At 35.4% G+C, this 21,187-nt stretch overlaps 1 protein-coding gene across 3 annotated transcripts in view; it reads right to left on the bottom strand.

Moving 5' to 3' along the window:
- ryr2a (ryanodine receptor 2a (cardiac)) overlaps nucleotides 1–21,187 on the bottom strand; it is a 612,010-nt gene that overhangs the window by 247,921 nt on the left and 342,902 nt on the right. For all 3 annotated transcript variants that reach the window (XM_039738686.1, XM_039738687.1, XM_039738688.1), the window contains exons 17-26: nucleotides 19,034–19,152; nucleotides 18,417–18,550; nucleotides 15,860–16,101; nucleotides 14,953–15,145; nucleotides 11,868–12,084; nucleotides 10,125–10,229; nucleotides 7,833–7,936; nucleotides 4,597–4,680; nucleotides 4,032–4,191; nucleotides 1,876–2,023 (exon numbers count right to left, since the gene is read on the bottom strand). In XM_039738686.1, the coding sequence (XP_039594620.1) occupies nucleotides 1,876–2,023; nucleotides 4,032–4,191; nucleotides 4,597–4,680; nucleotides 7,833–7,936; nucleotides 10,125–10,229; nucleotides 11,868–12,084; nucleotides 14,953–15,145; nucleotides 15,860–16,101; nucleotides 18,417–18,550; nucleotides 19,034–19,152 (1,506 nt within the window). The remainder of the gene's footprint in view (nucleotides 1–1,875; nucleotides 2,024–4,031; nucleotides 4,192–4,596; nucleotides 4,681–7,832; nucleotides 7,937–10,124; nucleotides 10,230–11,867; nucleotides 12,085–14,952; nucleotides 15,146–15,859; nucleotides 16,102–18,416; nucleotides 18,551–19,033; nucleotides 19,153–21,187) is intronic.

Raw genomic sequence — 21,187 nt, 5'->3', positions numbered from 1 at the left:
ATGTTTGCCACTATAACAGGGATTAAGACAAATTGCTGATGCTGTCATTATTACATGTCCTCTCTGCAACATGCACTCAAGTCCTATACATAGTCCAATGAGGAACAAACTAATGCTTTAAAGATATAACCTACTGAAGAATTAATTTACTCAAGTGACTATTCAGGCCACAATAATCAATCCTATTTTGTGTTTCATTTTTTAACAGTATTCTTTCCAAACAAAATGAAATTAATCAACTCAGAAAGTGCCAACTATATTCTCATACTCTTACAGTATATAGAGTTTTGGAGTGCTTGGTAAGTTTAATGGGTAAGGTAGACTAATCATTCTGGGTATTCTTTTTAAAATAGGAATCTAATTGTAACTATTTGATAGTATGTTGTATATTATATATTACAATACCTATGTATACTACAACTATATATACAACAACATGTATGGAAAATACTGTATATGAACGGCAATCTGGCAAACATATATCAATTGATTACACCAACGGAATACTTTATTACGAATGATGCAAAAGAGTAAAATAAAGTAGCTAGGTGTGTAAACTTCATATTCATATAACTAAAGGTAGTCAATGTCTTAGTAAAATTTAATTCCAATTTTTAAAAAAATAGTATGTATGAGCCTTACTACCTCATTTATAGAAGATATCAGGTATACACACTGAGGAAGTCTGTCAACATAAAGAACAAAGACAATGAAAAGTAAATCAAAAAAAGAGGTTTATCTCCTTTGCTTTTTTTTTGTTATTGATATAAAATTCATAATCTGAGTTAATTTTGTTACTTTCACGATAACAAACAAGAGACAACAGCATTAAATCCTAGCATTGTTTGTTGCTACCATTGTAGATCCATTTGCCCATTAACTACACATTATAATTTGCAGATGAATGCACTTGAACTACAGTGACAACATTTTGACAACTGCTCACTGCTGTTTCTACATGCAAAACCAACAAAACAGAAGTAACTGTTAGCCTAATTATTTAAGTTTAAATAACAAAATATATTGCAGAATTTATATTTATTCTGTGTAAGAGCTGTAACGTAAGTGAACCTTTTAATTTAAACAAGAGTAGTTTTTAAATATTTGTAAATGCACCATCGTTAATTGAATGTGTTTTAGTGAGAGTTTTTGTGCGCATGTTGTGTGATTCCAGATGTGAGAGGGGGGAATTTGGCGGGCAGAAGGAAATGGAGCAATGGAGGAAATGGAGTTTTTGTTGTTCGAAATAAAGTTGTTGAACATTTAAAAGAAGACTCACGTCAAGTCTAAGCAACAAATTAATTCACTGGAAATTACATCCTGCATACAAAAGAAGGAGAAACGTCATTACATTTTGTTCACAGTGTGGTGTCCTCTTGCAACAACATCACATTCTCCACATGATTATGAACTGCTAGACATGATAGTTGGACACAATAGATAGAATGATTTTATACTTCATAAGGCTTAAAGCACTGGCTCAAGTAATATCTGTGTGTCTTGAAAGTGCAGTGAGGGTGTGTTACACAGTGGGGTACTCTATAAATATCCACAATTACTGCCAGCAGGAAAGATAACAGGAGACAAACAACACTGCAATAGTAGCCCACAAACTGGAAAAACATACACCAATACTTTGTGATCAAAACTACTGTAATACCAATATGACATGGTTTTGGAATTAGATATTCCAAGGCACTTTTGTATCAGCGGGGCAAATTTCATAAGCTTTTTACAGCAAAAACAATCATTGTATAATAAGGACTTTATGAGACTTTAAAGGAGTCACTAGCTACAAAAACACAGCTCTCCTCTTTGGTTAAATTACTAAAGCTATTACTACTGTATTAATGAACAGTTTACTACACAGCCTACCATGGTCTTGATCTGGAGCCTCCAAATTGTAGCCATAACCCAACAGAGTGCGGACTGCTTCTCGAAGACTATCTTTATTGGATTTTTTTGTTCGTTCATCCAGCAAAGCATATGGAACAAGCCTAGGGTTTCTTTTGTTCTTGATGTCCTACATGAACAATCAGGGAAAATTTTCATCATTGACAAACTTATTCGACTTTTAGTCTATTTCATTTAACATGATGTACTACAATGAGAACTAAACATACTTTACAGCAGTGGTCTCAAACTCCAGTCCTGCAGGGCCGCAGTAGCAGCAGGTTTTCATTCTAACCCCTTTCTTAGTAACCTGTTTTGCTGCTAATTAACTTCTTTTGAATTTATTTTAATTGACTTGTTCTTGAAGACTCAGCCCCCTCAATTGTTCCTTTTTCCTTAATTAGCAGTCAAACAATAATGAGATATAAAATGAGCCAAAACATGACCACCAAACTGTGACCATTATATAATATCTGAAAATAACGAAAGATGAAGGTCTCAAGAATGATGATCTGCTCAGGTCCACAAAACATTTGAATAGTTCTCTTAGAAAAGAGAAAATCAATAATTTTGGAAATGTATGCCATTGCATGATGAGAGCTGCAACAAGCCATGGAATTAAAGAATGAGTTTAACGACAATCGGCTCCTAATTAAGTAACTGGTTGGAGTGAAACTGGTTGGAGTTTAAGACCTTGACTCAGTTGGTTTTCTGTTGGGTCACTCACTTCACGTTTCATTTCTGTTTGGGTGCCATTTAAGGAAAGAAATTAATGCAATTTCAGAGGAACAATGAAGAAACTCAAGAGAACAAATCTTAAAAAACAAGTCAATTAAAATGAAAGGAAAAGGAATTACTTAGTAGCAAAAACTGGTCACCAATTAAGAAAAGGGTTAGAATGAAAATCTGCAGCCACTGCGGCCCTCCAGGACTGAAGTTTGAAACCACTGCTTTACAGTATGTTTTTTTATTAAATAATTAATCATCAATTCAAAAACATACTAAAAATTGTAGATATATTAAAATAGTAAATTTCATAAAAAAATAAGTCTAGAAAAAGTAAATCACCCAGCTGCTAATTTTGAAACCATTTTTATAATTAGCATAAGAACTACTACTTTGGAGTAAAGGAAAGCCACAACTTACATCAAAACTAATATATAACAACACATCAATATACAGTATATCTTATATAGGCCCTTATGCAGTTAGTGCTGTCAAAAGAATTTAAAAAAGAAAACACAAAAGCAATACAAATTATGTTAAGTATTTCAGATTGAATGGCACAAAGATGTCAAACAATATAATGATGGGTTAAAAGACAATGATAATGAATAAAATAAGAAATGATAAATAGTTCAAATCAGGTATCAAGTAAAGTTCTGCTGAGTGCATTAACTGAGCAGGCTTAAAAGAAATGTATACGAATGGTAACAAACCAAAACATAAACAAGCCAAATGGTCAATACAAATATTTAAAGGCTTAAACAAAAATTATTCAGAAATTATAATATTACTACTGAAGACCAAAATGATGCTTATTAAGAGTCTAATCTTGCATTTCTTGCTTGAGCAGAATAAAAACTACACAGTTTATATCACACATATAGGGAGAAAACAGAATAGATGGTCATCTTTGTACATCAAAAAAGATGTGTGGTCTGAAATAAAGCTTATACGTACAAGATTATCTTTAACTCAGCATTACAAATTTTTAACTAACACAGTAATACAGTTTCTGCATTGAGCTCCACAAGACGTCACCTTTCAAAAAGTGAAGAGGGAATATAAACAAGCACACACACACACACACACACACAGAAGAATATTGTTGTTTTAGCTACTTGAACTTTTGTGGTTTGCAATTCTACAAAATAAAATTAGCTTTATCTTCAAAATAAGCATTAAAGATATGATAAAGTTCAAATTTTAGGCCCAGAAGACCGTCCACCACATCACAACATAAATATAAAAAGGATGCCAAACAGTTACTCTGTTGGACAGATTGTTAAAATTTCAAAAATTTATTGAGATCTTAACGAGTTTAGCCTTTAGATATAAATTCTCCAGCCCAACACAATTTGTTACATCTTTTTTAGAAGCCATTTTAATTATTAATAACACCATACTGTACTAACCTGTTGAATTCCATAAGTCCAACCTTGCCGAATGCGATCTCGAGCCCAGACATTGTGTGCATTTTCTGCCAGCTTGTCCACCATAGCCTCCTGGGTCGAAGTCAGCTTAATATGGCTAAGATCCATGGGTGCTGGCTTGTATCCACCTGTCAGCTCATAACTGCACCATTAAAGAACACATTTAAATACTACAGACCACTTCCTAGTAGCAGTTTAATTTTTTTTTATTACTTTTATCCTGCTTGGAATGTCTTACAACTTACTACTTCCTAGTCACAAGATCAGGTCTTGGAGAAATAATTAATGTGCTTTGTAGAACACTTAAAAGGTAGAGAAAGTCAACTAGTAAAAAAAAAAAAAAATCGGACTAGTTTCCAGTCAATTTTTCTACATATAGTATTTAGAATACATGCTTGTATTCATAAACATATAGGAAAAATATATTGGAAACTAAAGAAGGAATAAATATGCAAAAAGTATGTGCATCATTACAACAGAGAATCTAGCAACTTTGACATACTGTACATATTAACAAAAAGTATTAACAGAAAAAAAAAAAACTCACCTTGAGGGAAGATTGAGTCTTATTACTTTTTCTTCTGCATGATCATCAGCAATTCCTACATGACATCCCAAAGCTAGCAACGTCCTTGAAAGAAATGTTTAACCATTTACTGTATATGTGGCACAATTCTGGATGAATTTAGCAAGACAACTCATACAAAAAGAATACATTAATGCACTGACCAATCAACACTAAAGTAACTTAAACAACAATAAAGAAAATAAAAATGGACATACTGTATATTACGAATGTTATAAGAAAAAAACAGAGAAACTTATAGAAATTGTTAACATTTTTGACGATAAAAGCATGACAGTAACATTGTGCAGAAGAACAGTTCATTAGAAGCTTTGCAAATGCTTTGCATGAATTTTTGATTCAAACTAAAAATGAGATTTTAAGTATATTCTGAATGAAGTAAAGTCATATTATAAGGCTGGAGAGAATAAGGGAAAAGGTGATTACTGCTCTGGATTCAAAGCTAATCTAGAGTATACATTTTGAAAAATTCTTTTCCTTTATTATTGGTATCCTTTATACCCTAGGTCACCAATAGGCACAGTCCGCATCCGGACCCAGAAGCAGTTCTGTATGGACTCCGACCTATTAATATATTCGGACGGATCATTTCTATTTTATTCTTCACAACTTTTCTTGCATTTACGGTAGTCAATGTATGTCCACAGGAAACACACAGGCCAATTGCGTGCATTGTAACTTATCCCATGTGACGCTATTCAGTCAATCAAATCATTTATTCATAGTAACGTTGTAAGTTAGGCGAGTGTGTGTGTGTGTGTGTGTGTGTGTGTGTGTGTGTGTGAGTGAAAATACACAGAAAAATACTTCCCACTAGGAGTTTAAAACCAGTTTGCCCCATATGCATTGAGATGGTGGCTATAATTAAAAGTAGTAATGTGAAGTGTCACTATGAGACAAAGCACAAATCTTTTGAGCTGTTTAGTTATTAATATTTGTTGAGACTGTTTCTATGTGAAATGAAGGTAAGAGAAAAGAAGATAGGGGAAACTCAAATTACACCTTTTTATTTATTTTTTCTAAAATTAAGCACTTTAATATGCCTTTTTTCAAAAGCTCTTTATTTTAATTTTAAATGAAAACTTTATTTTACTTAAAATGAGCAAAAACATTAATTTTATTTATTTATTTTATTATTAGAGTGAAAATTAATAATAAACATTGCTGAAATACAAACCGGATTCCAAAAAGTTGGGACACTAAACAAATTGTGAATAAAAACTGAATGCAATGATGTGGAGATGGCAAATGTCAATATTTTATTTGTAATAGAACGCAGATGACAGATCAAACGTTTAATCCGAGTAAATGTATCATTTTAAAGGAAAAATATGTTGATTCAAAATTTCACGGTGTCAACAAATCCCAAAAAAGTTGGGACAAGTAGCAATAAGATGCTGTAAAAAGTAAATTTGAGCATAACGAAGAGCTGGAAGACCAATTAACACTAATTAGGTCAATTGGCAACATGATTGGGTATAAAAGAGCTTCTCAGAGTGGCAGTGTCTCTCAGAAGCCAAGATAGGTAGAGGATCACCAATTCCCACAATGTTGCGCAGAAAGATAGTGGAGCAATATCAGAAAGGTGTTACCCAGCGAAAAATTGCAAAGACTTTGCATCTATCATCATCAACTGTGCATAACATCATCCGAAGGTTCAGAGAATCTGGAACAATCTCTGTGCGTACGGGTCAAGGCCGTAAAACCATACTGGATGCCTGTGATCTCCGGGCCCTTAAATGACACTGCACCACAAACAGGAATGCTACTGTAAAGGAAATCACAGAATGGGCTCAGGAATACTTCCAGAAACCATTGTCAGTGAACACAATCCACCGTGCCATCCGCCGTTGCCAGCTGAAACTCTACAGTGCAAAGAAGAAGCCATTTCTAAGCAAGATCCACAAGCTCAGGCGTTGTCACTGGGCCAGGGATCATTTAAAATGGAGTGTGGCAAAATGGAAGACTGTTCTGTGGTCAGAGGAGTCACGATTCGAGTTCTTTTTAGAAATCTGGGACGCCATGTCATCCGGACCAAAGAGGACAAGGACAACCCAAGTTGTTATCAACGCTCAGTTCAGAAGCCTGCATCTCTGATGGTATGGGGTTGCATGAGTGCGTGTGGCATGGGCAGCTTGCATGTCTGGAAAGGCACCATCAATGCAGAAAAATATATTCAGGTTCTAGAACAACATATGCTCCCATCCAGACGTCATCTCTTTCAGGGAAGACCCTGCATTTTTCAACAAGATAATGCCAGACCACATTCTGCATCAATCACAACATCATGGCTGCGTAGGAGAAGGATCCGGGTACTGAAATGGCCAGTCTGCAGTCCAGATCTTTCACCTATAGAGAACATTTGGCGTATCATAAAGAGGAAGGTGCGACAAAGAAGGCCCAAGACGATTGAACAGTTAGAGGCCTGTATTAGACAAGAATGGGAGAGCATTCCTATTTCTAAACTTGAGAAACTGGTCTCCTCGGTCCCCAGACGTCTGTTGAGTGTTGTAAGAAGAAGGGAAGATGCCACACAGTGGTGAAAATGGCCTTGTCCCAACTCATTTGTTGACACAATGAAATTCTAAATCAACATATTTTTCCCTTAAAATGATACATTTTCTCAGTTTAAACTTTTGTTCCGTGATTTATGTTCTATTCTGAATAAAATATTAGAAGTTGGCACCTCCACATCATTGCATTCAGTTTTTATTCACGATTTGTATAGTGTCCCAACTTTTTTGGAATCCGGTTTGTACTATTGAATTGTACTTCTTTATATTATTTTAGAACTTAGTGGATCTGATACAAAGCTGGTTTCGTGGAGACACTTTTGAGCGTATTGCAGAAAAGCTTCCTATTGACACAATCTTGTCAGTTTTGTAGAGCATACACCAACTGTCAAGTTGTTTCTGCTCATAGACCCGCTATGGCTCCCCTCTCATGATGCCTATTTTGGATGTCCCTTTGGAGAGGGTTGGGTTCGAAATTGCTGGCCCACTTCCCAAGAGTAAGAGTGGTTATCGGTACATGCTCGTGTTGGTTGATTATGCCACAAGGTACTCCAAGGTGGCGACTCTGTGGAAGGACAACATTCAAACTGTTGCTAAGGTTTTATCAGAAATATTCATGCATTTTGGTATTTGGTATAAATTTACCCAGTATTTATAAAGATGAAATAATGACAAGGGCCTTACTTTAAAGTTTCAAGTGACATCTGTAAATTGTAATTACACTCTTGCTCTGGCAACTTGGAAAACTCCACCAGACATGGATGTTGCCGTTTATTATCATCTCTTACCTGCAAACAAGAAGAATTTGAATTTAGGGGTACAGTTAATCTGTAGACAGCACGTCCCCATGCAAAAAAAGAGATTTTATATTTAACCATTAATCCACCTGTCTGTACACAATACACTGAAGAAACTGTCTGTTAAAAATACACTTTTACTCCATTTTAAAGGGATAATATCAGATATTCCTTGGAAACAATGAGCTGATATTTTCCTTACACATCATATAAACACACACTTTATTATCCTGATTGTCTGAAATGCAGAAATTATGCGTGCATTTTAAAAGATAAAACTTTACAGAGTGTAACTATTTTGATTAAGCTGGTTGTTTAATATCACCGGAATATATATAGTTAGTGATCACAATGGGAATTTATACTTTGACAAATAATTTAATTTATGTACAGTATCTAAATTTAAAGTGACTTAGTAGTACAAATGGTATAAGCTTTAAGGTTAGATGAGATAAATTATATACAGTATTTGTCTATAGCATTTGTACAACTGACTCATTCAGAGCTACAAAATAAGTCAATACTGGGAACTGAAACAGAAAAGTAATAGAAACTTAAAGTATCTACTGTACTAATTTGAAAGGCTACATGAATCACTTTACTTAATTTTCACTGCATTTACCATGGATAATTAGTCACCACAAAGCATTATAAGAACCCTTTTGCTTCAATAACATCCTTAATTCTTATAGGGTAAGCATGTACCAGTTCTGGTGCCTCTGGACAGTAGTTTTCAAACAGTGCCACAGATTCTCAAAATGTTTAAGAGCTGGACTTTGACTTAGCCATTCCAAAACATTTACCTTTCTGTATTGGAGCCATTCCAGTGTCATTTTGGCCTTATGCTTAAGGTCACTGTCATGTTGAAAGATGAATCTTCTCCCAAGCTGTAGGTTCATAGCAGACTGGAATAATTTCTGCTGCCATATTGTGTGGCGTTCATGTCTATCCATTGTCCCTTCAACTCCGTCAAGATTCCCCATCCCAGCACATGAAAAGCATCCCCATAGTATGATGCTGCCACTATTATATTTCACTGTAGGTATGGTGTTACTTGAGGCATTGGCACCGTTAGTGTTATGCCATGCATACCTCTTTGAGTCAGGCCAGAAAAATGTAATTTGGTCTTATTTGACTATAAAACCTTCTTCCACATCTTAACTGGGTCTCTCATGCTTTGTAGCAAATGTCATACATGCATTTATATGGACCTCTTAAGGAATGGCTTCTCTCTTGCTACACTCCCATGTAGGCCTGTGTTATGGACAGCTCTTGAAAGTGTGGACTCATGCACCTTAATTCCAGTTTGAGCCACAGAGCATTGCAGATTTCTGAGAGTTACGACTGGATTTTTAGTAGCCTGTCTCACCAGTTGTCTTCCTCTGAAATGTAGTTTTGTGGGACGGCCTGTTCTAGTAAGACTTTGGGTGCTATGACAAACCTTCCACTTTCAGATGATGGATTCAACAGTTCTTAATGAGACATTCAAAACTCTTCAGTATTTTTGTAGCCATTTCCTGCCTTGTGTATTTCAATGACTTTGTTTCTCACATCAGAAGAATGTCCCTTTGTGTTAATTTTTGTAGTAATTGTCCAACAAAGACTATGACCATTATAAAGGGTGCTTTTTATATCTAGAGATATAAAGGACTCACAAGTAGTACCTACCTGTTTAATTATGGTCAAATGACTGTCACCTTTATGTTGTTTATGATGACTTTCAAGGGAACTGAATACTGTATATTTAAATGATTTGCATACATTTTGCAGTGAGAGGAAGGGAGTCAATATTCTACAATTACACATCTTATAGAAAAAACAGAAAATCACTTTAACTGAAATAAGTTCATGTAGCTGGGGACATTGAGTTTTGAAAATATGCAATTCAATTAAGGTCAGGTTAATTTGCTCAAATTATAGCCACGATAACACTTGCAAGAACTGCTTTAGTACGAAAATCTTTAATCATTAGGGTGAATTTATAATTGAATATATTAGACACAGTACACAAATTGAACACATGAATCTCAAATGCACTGTGTATTTGTTAAACAAAAATAATTGTCAGGATGCAAAGTGACTGGGGTAAAGTGGTAGAAGATGAATAAACCTTACTGTTTATTGTTCAGTTAAAGCAATTTCTGCAAGGTCTACAATTTGCAGATACATGAGCTCTTACCAGTCCATATGTCCAGCCAAGCTCAATCTTGTTCATGACCCAAAGTTCATGGATATTTTCTGCAAGCTTTTCTCTTATACGTTCCAAGTGAGGTGGCAACACAATCTAAACATTAATATCAAAAATGGGTAAATATAACTAATAGTACTACTGTAGGTTTCAAAAGAGTAATCTGTTTCATTTTGCCAATATGCAGTGAACCACAAAAGACAGACAACTGATATTTATATAGTTAATAATAAACAATACTCAGGTTAAATAAAAATTAGCTTCAGTTTATTCTTTGAGCACATGCATCTTAGTAGTTAAGCTCAGAATTATAATTCTTGCACAGATTTAATATATAAAATAGTAATATAAAATGCAAAACTATAACAAACAAAGGTGGCGCAGTGGTAGCGCTGCTGCCTCACAGTAAGGAGACCTGGGTTCGCTTCCCGGGTCCTGCCTGCGTGCAGTTTGCATGTTCTCTCTGTGTTTGTGTGGGTTTCCTCCAAGTGCTCCGGTTTCCTCCCAAAGATATGCAGGTTAGGTGCATTGGCAGTCCTAAATTGTCCCTAGTGTGTGTGTGCATGCCCTGCGGTGGGCTGGCGCCCAGCCTGGGATTTGTTCCTGCCTTGTGCCCTGTGCTGGCTGGGATTGGCTCCAGCAGACCCCCCCGTGACCCTGCGTTAGGATATGGCGGGTTGCATAATGGATGGATAACAAACCACATTGCTAACACACAACCATTAAAAAAAATGAAAGCAGTAATTATGAAGTTCATATTACTTATGTTGCATTGTTGCATAAGCTACAGATCCAGATCAGTAAATAGATTAATTATTTTGCTCTACCTCTACATTTGCTACTCAAAAGAATTAAAAAGCAAAGCTCTTTCTGATTCACACCATTGCTGCAGCTAACAAAACACAAGATAAAGCACAGTCCTTTCCTGTCCTCTCTCATTATTTCTAAAGCTATTTGTGACACAACAGCCATATAACGCACCAGTAACAAAAGCAGTGGCACTGTTTTGGCTTTTTAAGTAGTGCAGTCCACCGGCTGCTTAAGTAGCCCTAGGCCTTAAGTGTTGCAAGAGGCTTAAGGATAGAGTTATCTCTAGAGTCACCAGAGAGCATTAAGGCTTGGCTGGCCTGAACATTTACACACCCTGCATCTCCAAACAAAAAAAAAAACACACACACACACAGAAAATTCAGGAAATAATTATGACCCTGGCCAGGAGTAACCCCCATCATGGAGTTTGAAACTGCCTCAAGCCAGAAGTCCTGTACTTCAGTGCTCTGTCTGCGATGAACAATCCTTGTATGGTTTTTGTATGCATATCGTGCTCAAACCTATTTTGTAGAAGAATGTTAAAGGAGGCCTGACTGGGACTAAGGCTAGAGTGGGATGACAAGTGGTTTAGGACATAGGCTGGGCTGTAAAGTGTGAAAATAAAATGTGTATGATATCTCTCTGCTTAGGGTACAAGAAGATCACTTTACCAGCAACTTCTTGAGCTTCGGGTTGAGTTAATGATGGGATGTAGGAAATGAGACCATAGTATTGAAGTTTAACTGGGAAGGTTAGGCCCAATGGGGGTAATTATCTCTTGATTTATGTTTATCACTCTATTGCTATGTTCCTTCTTGCTTAATTCCTTTCCTTATATTATTGTTTGCCTTAATAAAACATTGATTTGTATGCATTTGTCTTCACTGACATTTATTTTCGGTTAATCCATGATAACTAATGTACCTGACTTGTGTCAACAGGCATTGGTGTGAATGCAGCTTGATTAAGGGAAATTGTTGGTCCCAACAAGTCTCGGGTTGTGCCATGATCTTGTTTATATTCTCTACTAGGCTCCAACCTCATTTTCTCTCTGGGCAAAAGAGCTTCGAAACAGGGAGCATAGCCTGGTGGTGGAAGGAACTTGAACTCCCCGTGGCGACCACCTAGAAGGAAACGGGCTCTGTGAAAAGAAATTAAAATATTTGATACAGTGGGCTACAGAGCAAACAATTGTTTTATTTCTATAATATTTGCAACAAAATATCACATAATAGAAATATGCCAGGTAGCGCAAAATTCTGTTCTATTAATATTTCATTATGTACTAATTCACAATATCATTAGTAAAAACATATTAAAACAATTAAAACTGCACAAATTTTAAAATGAAGAATGACCAGTTTCTCAGAATGTTTCTAGATTATCCATAACAGTCAGGGAAAAACTTCCTATAGATAGACATATCAAAACTACAAATTTGTGAACTACATGTACTTGATTGCCTATACAGTAGTTCACACTATACTGCAAATTAAGAAACTAATATGAGTAGACTGGTTTAGTGCTAGTAGTGTCCTGATTTTAGGATGCTTTTCTGAACTGGGACCTGGATGACCTGATATGAAGAAAAAATGCATTTTCCTATGTATTATACTGTTCTTCAAGGGAATTCCTGGCAATATATTCAAAGGTTGAGGTTAACTTACAATTAAGTCATATGGTAAGGCAATGATCACAAATGCATAAAAAAAATGAAGAAAAAGAAGTAGAGCTTTACAGTGGACAATTCAAAGTTCAGAAAAAAAACTCTAATGAAGTTGGCAGCAGAACCTAAACCAAGTATTTTAACCTTGAAAACCCACAAATGTAACTGAGCTGAAACAGACGAGGTTGCCTGGTAGGAGTGGTGGAGGAAGAAAAAGAGTGCTTTGCTGTGTGTTTAATTTGGTGTGGTGTGCTTGGGACTGTGTACTGTCTGTGGGACACGGGGAAGACGTGCGCTCACAGGTGAAGAAAAATAAAATAGATTATCTGTTTTACTTGTGCCGCAGTGTCCAGTTTGTGTCGGGTCGGGCACCTATATAGCGCCTTTTCACACTAGATAAAACTCACTGCAAAACACATTGGTCGTGTGTGTTATGAATGAATAACAACAAAATCAACAGACAAGAAAAATGTATTAATTTTTGTTGATAAAGAACCCGATTGCTAATGGTACAAATTATCTTTCAAACTGAGAAACCTTGATTCTGCATTGCTGGATTCTATCACTAGTCAAACTGCTACAACTTAGTTTATGAAAGGATTATTAAGGATATGATTAAGTATTTTTTTACAGGTCTGTAAATAGCTGCACCACAGATAAACAACTCCAATAACTTTATTCATTTTTTAAATTAAGCATTGCAGATGATTTTTATCTTGATGACACAATTCTAAAAATATACATAAGGCCATTTGACAGAACGCTGTGGTAAACAAATACTGAAACCTTCTACCTGGATTTGAAAACAAGTACAGGATGTGACTAACTAAACCAGTCCAAATTCATCTTGTAAATAGGCATTTGTGGCTAAATGGTTGTGAATGTGAATCCTAAATTATATTCTCATCTTGATCCAGATAGTAAACAGTGTCACTTAGGATAATTAAAAAGTTATCCTCAGTATTCCTGGCCGAATGACTTATACCCTTATTTGAGTTCAGGAGGGGTATAACCTAGAGGAGAAGGTGCATTAATAAAATTCCGCTCAAAACACTTCAATTCAACTGTACTTAGTGCTACTGAACACAGAATATTCCACATGCAGTAGTCTACTGTTTTCGTACTTAGTGATAAACAACATTTCTCTTCCAAAGGTCAGTCTTTGCATCTGTAACTAAGGAAATTAGATAGCCTAGGGAGCACATTTCATCTTGTATACTCCCCTAACTCCTATACTCCCATAATTGTGATTTCCGTGGATAGAATATCAAGAATATCAAGATAAGGACCAAACCTTGGAGATTACCCATTATCCGAAACGAAGGATTGCGCCTGTGTTGTTTACAGAAGATGTTGTCCTCTGGGCCTCAGACTGTGGTGTCCTGTTTGAACTGGAGTAGTTCAGAACTAAGTGTGATGCAGTCAATGCTCCAAAGTAATTAACAGCTCCAAAGTAAGGAAAAAAATGATTTTCTTCCTAATAGAAACATGTTAGCAGCTTCTCTAAACAGAGGCTCAGTAGTACGTCTGGGGTTTGTTACAACTGAAGTAAGAGGGTGGTTACAAGATTGAAAAATGAGTAAGTGCAAGAGCAACCTTTTAGTTTTATTTTATTTATTCATTTTTTTTGAAAACTTTGTCCAGGACAGTGGTGGTGAAGTGGGACCCAAGGCATTGGATGAAGCTTTAAGTTTACCAGTCAAACTCACTTATAGCCCATAGTTCTGGATAGCAGTCAACAGAATGAGGTTAGTAGCACAAATGGTTCAAATTAGGTTTGTGTGTAGGGTTATTTGAGATCGATTTTACTATATGATGAGGAGATCAGAAATAAAGTGCAGAACAGCTGCTTCTCCTTATACAGGAGAGACAGATGAGGTTCTTTCAGCATCTTCTTAGGATGCCTTAGGCTGCTTCACACACTGGACTATGATTATATAAGCATATTAGATAGTAATCCTTTATAATTTATTATTATTTGTACTAATCTACAATAAAAAGATGAAGGTAAAAAAAAAATGATAACTTCCAAATCAAAATGTAACTTCTTTGAGTAGTCACATTGCGCAATGGATGATAATCCAGCTGAAAAATATCAGTGCTGAAAGATCACTTGCTGGCACATTTTCAAAGTTGTACATAATATTGTAATATTGTAAAGATCTGTCAAAATAACATACAGTTCTGTAGAAAAACAATTCAGATCCAACTTAAAAGACATTCTCTTAAAGGAATGCAAAAGAAAATAATTGAAGCACAATATTTTTGCATCAAAATATTGTAGTTATGCTATATTGGTAGATGATTGATAAAACAAAACAAATTATTAATAAAACTACTGACTTTACTCCGGCGGAGAAGCTAACTGCTGGAAAGAAGAAGCCTTCGGCGTTGAAATTCTCAAACATGCCTTGAACAGGTTGGCCGTTGATTCTGAAAGAGATGCTTGGAGCACTCAGATCGAGGCAACAGCTGACCACATCATCATCTCTCAGTAAATGCTGATTAGGTGAATTTACTGACCGAGCAATGCAGCCTGAAAAGAAAGATGGATGAATTAGAACTGCAGTACTATTACTGCAATATTGCTTGATTTTCAAAATAAAGTGTTCTTCATTGTATTCCATTCTCTTCCTATGATATTATTTCTTTTTTTGCATGGTCTTTGTGAGTGATCAAGAGAAAACGCATCATCTCAGTTTTCAGTCTGACATTCTATGTGTTTGCTATTTAATGGTATCAGTTTAAACCGCTGTAGCACATATTGACAATTGGTGATTGTCATAATAAAAAGTGTCATGGGTGCTTTTAGGATATGTGTGCAAAGCAGGAATTAATTTTCAGCTAAGAAGTGGGAGTGCTAATTTAGCATAAATCATTCATGTATAAAAATGCTAAAGGAGCACAGCAAACATTTTACTGCTCCAGTGTTAGATTGATATTAGATTGAACAAGTCTGCTCAACTATTCATTTATATATATATATATATATATATATATATATATAGCAGAATCCCTGAATGTATAACACACTGTACAATATATATTGTCACATACAACATAAAAAAGCACAAGCCCATATTCATCTACAAAAAAAATTGAAAATAATGTCATACAAAGAAGAAAGGACAAAGAGTAAAAAAGGCCAACAAGTGTATTTCTTAAGTGAGTAAAACTATAAAGTCAAAATACAAACAAGTACTGAAAGTGGACACTACATTTAGAAAAATAATAAAGAAAAAGATTTTACCTGACCATAGATGTAAACCATCGAACCCATATGAATACAGGTCATCTCCAACACCATTTCCTCCCCATCCTTCACCACCACCTGGGTATGGAAAATACCCATCTGCAGATGCCCAGCCGACACGAAGATGAGTTGATTCCGCCATTACGAAGGATTCTATATGATCCACAATTAGCTCATAGTACCACTTTCGGTACTGTGCCGAGCCATCACTAATGCCCAGAAAAATATTAGGTCGAATACTACAGAAAACAAAATACAGATGTAAAATCTGCTATAGTAATGCTGAACACAAACTGAATAAAAGTTTAATTTAGCCCACATCTATGGAATGCAATTTAATGTACTGTAATAGGAAAAAATAACACAAAGCAGGAATGTGTGAATACAAAAGAAGAAAAGCTGGGTCAATAATACATAGTTCAGTTCTACATTACTGTATTTAGTATTTAAAGCACTGAGATATTTACTGAGCCTGGAAAAACTTAGGGATCTACACATAGGAAATACATACAAAAGAAATACTATTATGAACCAAAATTATTAAAATCTAACAAATAGTATTTGTTAAGTGCCTGTCAGATTAAGTAAAATAAAAATAAAATATTATCATTTACATAAAAAGCACAAAGAATCTGTTTAAGATTGAATAGACATAATTGACATAAAAGTTCAGAATTAGAATAAGAAACAAATACATCTCTGAAAATGTAGAATAGTAAGCTTTATACTTGACTAGCTGACATAATTTAAATGAAATGCAGTAATGCATGTAGGCTTATATAATATTGATAAAATATAAAGAGCATTAAAATAAACTGTACTGTTAGTAATAACAGTTGTATACATTGATAATATTTCCAGATCCAATAGAAGTTTTGAAGAATCTGTGTTCTAATGTTACAGCTAACTTTCCTTTGATAGACACATTTTCTGTATTGGAACTGGTTATATAGAGAGGCAGGGATTAAGAAAAAGGAAGCATAGGAATTGGGGGTTAGTATACTGTATATATATTGGAGACATACAGTGCAGGTACAATAAAGAAACTTACACAGAGGAGTATCCATTGAATCCTGTGTTTTTTACATGACCACCAACACCTCATGATTCCTACACTTTAATAGTAATTACATTGTATAACTGAGCTATAGCTGATGCCCATTTTTACTCCCACCCTCTTGGTGCCTAGACACAAATGCTGTGAAAGGTTTCTGCGTTGAACATGCAGTGATTTTCTATCACCAATTACTTTATATGGATATTCTGGTAGCTCAACCAAGGAATATGCACAATGCTTTCATTTGGGCTAATTTAGCAGTGTGTCAAAAGGAATGAGACAGTAAGTGGTGTTGGATGGCTACTCTGTTAACTTCCCTTTGTACTCCTGTAACTAAATCTGAGACAGCAGCCAAAGAAAACACAACACAGCACACCAGCAAATCGGTGGTTTTTGGAACATGTGATATGTATATGGAATATGAGCTCCAACATAAATTGTCAATTGTAAGCAGATTTTCACCATGGCGGTGCAGGTTACTTATTTGCTGAGTGAAATATCTGAAAAAGGGAGACATTAAGAAAAAACATTTTGCATTGGATGAAGCTACAATGATACTTACTAATGTTCAAGTACAAATCTCACACAGTACACATAATATAATACTTTGTTAGGAATTCTAAGGTAAAGATGTTATTATTGATACAAGTGGTAGGTTGCTTCAGTCATGACAGCATTATTATATAAACCAACTAGCTGTCCCCTGCGGTGCCGCCCACATAGTAGTGATGCAGGACAGTGAGGAGGGCCCTGCCCAGCTCCCTACACCTGATGTCACGCTACTCTTCCCTTCATCCTGCAGTCTCTGTCTCAGATTAGCGTGAATATATCACTCCTGCAATCAAACTATTATTCTTAGATTGGATTGAGAGAAGTTGCAAAATCAACTGGAATGTTCAAGCAATTTATAGAAAAAAACCCAATCTAAATCCGTTAAGTTAGTTCTCTTGTTCGCTAGCTAAGCAGAGGTAAGAAAAACCCAGAGTCTGGCGCATGCGTGAGGAGGACCCCGCCCCCCTCCCCTCGCTCCGCTGCATATCTCTCAGATTCGCACAAACAAATCGGTACCACAAGTGAACTACGATACATAGTGCAATGACAAAGTCGCAAAATCAACTGGAATGTTCAAGCAAATTATAGAAAAAGTAGTTCTCTTGTGAAAAGCGTACAAACATACAGACACAAACATTGCATTTTATATACAGTATATATAGAGATGTATTTGTTTCAGACATTGCAAAAATGAGACTAAGAAACACTTAGCAAAATATCCAGTAAATGTAAAGTTTAGCTTATTGACAAACAATGATTGGAGACTAGTATGAAGGACAGATTAGTTAGCTTGGAACCAGTCGTTTATCTTTAAGTAAGACAAAGCAAATCAAGCCATAGCACATGAGGAAGAACATAGTTGGCAAATTCATATAATTATAAACATGGGCTCAGAGATACAGTAATTTCATCAGAATGAGCACTTTGAATAGCCTAGTTTAGTACCTGCTCACATGGTTGACAAGGCGTGTCTGTAGTAGAAGATCTCTTCCAGGAAGTAAGTTGTCACATATGAGGTTTTGATTAGATCTAACAGCTACACCATGACATACACACAAGGAACATAGCACATCCAGAACCTAGGAAAATTTTTAAAATGAAATAACCCTTTAATAGTCACTTACTAATTTACACAAGATGATACAGCTTAAATCATTAATGTTTAAGATTCCTTCAAATAATTTCTAATTCAGAAAAAAACATGCTTCTCATTACTTAGTTACAAACCTTAACTCTTAAGACTAATCTTGCCACAGCATGCTTTCAATAACACACTTAATGGCTCACTAGGCTACAGGTTTGGAAACCTGCTTTGCTTTACTATGAATTCTCCAGTAATATTGTTTCTTCTAAAAATGATTTACTCTTTATTACTTCTCTTTAATATACTGAGCACAACTTAGTGGCTAAGTACACCACATCTGGTACTCAAAAACAAAGAAAATGATCAACTAATTAAAAAGAAAATTAAATCATGTCTACTTTATTCCAGTCAGCTAGGCTGTAAATAATTGGCAATTACAACAACCATTAGGCTAGCTTAAACAAATGAAGCTTTTTACCTTATGGTTTCTTCCATGTTTATCTAAGAGAGAAATGATAGACTTGATATGCCCTTCTTTGATAATATTAAGGGCTTCTGGGCTTTCAACAAGGACACAGTGTAAAACTTCTAAAATACCTAAAAAAAAAAAAAATCAAAAACTAAATTAAACAAGACTTGTTAGCAAAGATAGAGCCTGTACAATCAAGCAAGACTAAAGACACTGAAGGAAAAATGTCATTTATATTGAATACATGGCTTATGTAACATGATAGATAATAAGCTATAAAAATATTGTTATAGGGAAGCAATGTCAATATTCAGGTTAAGAATAAAGCAAACTATCAGATGAAGGTTTGAGGCCAAATTTAGGTGTTGTATAAGTACAGATATCCTCTCATTTATATGCATGTCCAGTACTTGACTGGAAGAATAACTTGCAACAACAGATTCTATATCTGACAGAGAATAAGTAAGGAAAACAGCATCCACTGAGAGAGCTTAGGTGCTGTGTTTTGTGTGTCACGAGAGCATGTAGCTTTTGAATTAGTTACGCTTAACTTTTATCCATAATATCTGTAGCAGACTATGATGACTAAGATTAAGAAATAGTCTATTTTGTATCTTTTTTATTTAGCTGAAAATAACCTGGAGCTGCAGAAACTGAGTACATTACTGGACTAAAACGAGACAGCTACATGGAGACCTAATTAAGGTCTAAAAATTCTCCAAGCATAAATAAAGATGAAAAAGAAATATTTCAACAACTGGATAGTGTCACAGAGGACAACAGGGAGAAAAATGTGGACATATATTCAACAAAGGAGCCTGGGCATGGAGCTATGGTATTCCCCTTGAGCATATGGACTTTCTAAGATCTTTGCTACTGTGGGACACATACTCAAGAGTGGGCTCTGTGTTTGTTAGGCAACTTTACTTTCTTAATTTACTGATTGTTTCTTCAAAAAGCCCAGTAAGTTTTTTTTTCTTCTTCTCCTTCAATTTTGTACTTCTCCTTTAAGCTAATCCTAAGTTCCCATCACACTGCATCATGCTCTGCACCCCATAGGGGAGAAAACAGAGCGGGGTACATTTTGAGAATGTGGCCATGTGCTTGAGGTTACAGAGACACAATTAACTTGTTTCTGGGCGATTTCCTAGTGCTACTATCACCAAAAACAACATAGTTTTTGTTTACTTCAGAGTGCAGTAGTCGCTCACCTTGAAAAACACCAGTGACTCCAACATAGCTTTGTGCATTGTACCCACACACCATCTATAAAGGGACCCTATAATATTCGACACAGTTCTCTGACTGGTTGGAGACATCTTTCATATGACCAGTGCAACAGTTATCTTATTGTACTTAAGTGCTGCCATTCATCTGTCAACTATATAAAATAGCCCCTTGGCTATATTCACACACTCTTCAGTCTTCAACTTTTCCAGAACTGGAAAATGTAACAAGTAAAGAATAATATAAAAAATGTCTTTAAATATTTTACCAAATTCAAACACAGAATGTGGGCATTCGCTCCTATTATCTATTAAACTATCTGTTATCCAGGATCACTCTGTTTCATCATGTTAGTATACTTTTATAGAGAATCAGTAAAATGTAAAATTACCAATTACAATTGTGCATAATGGTAAAGAATTATGACTAAAGTAGCATGTTAAATTAAGTTGTCCCTCTAACAACAGTCCAGGTATATTTTGTGAGATATTTAGGCAATCTTATAACCTGTAAAATTAAAAATGTTCCTGTAAAAAATCAAATATATTGTTCACAGTACAATCAAGAGTCCGTTATCTAAGTCTTTCAGATGTCTTTTATAAAGAAAGAACTATTTCTGTGTTGTGTTACTAAATTAAGCTTAATGTGGAACTCATTAGTGCAGGGGTCCCCAACTCCGGTCTTGGACGTCCTCAGTGGTGGCAGGTTTTCATTCTAACCCTTTTCTTAATTAGTGACCAGTTTTTGTTGCTAATTGACTTCTTTTGAATTAATTGTAATTGACTTGCTCTTGAAGACTCATACCCCTTAATTGTTTCATTTTCCTTAATGAGCAGACAAACAATAATGAGATACAAAATGAACCAAAACATGAAAAACATTGTCCATCACACAATATCTGAAAATAAAGAAAGGTGACAATCTCAGGAATGCTTA

This window comes from Polypterus senegalus, chromosome 16, assembly GCF_016835505.1.
Source record: "Polypterus senegalus isolate Bchr_013 chromosome 16, ASM1683550v1, whole genome shotgun sequence".
NCBI classification, from domain to species: Eukaryota; Metazoa; Chordata; class Cladistia; order Polypteriformes; family Polypteridae; genus Polypterus; species Polypterus senegalus.
This window is presented reverse-complemented; position numbering and strand designations above follow the sequence as displayed.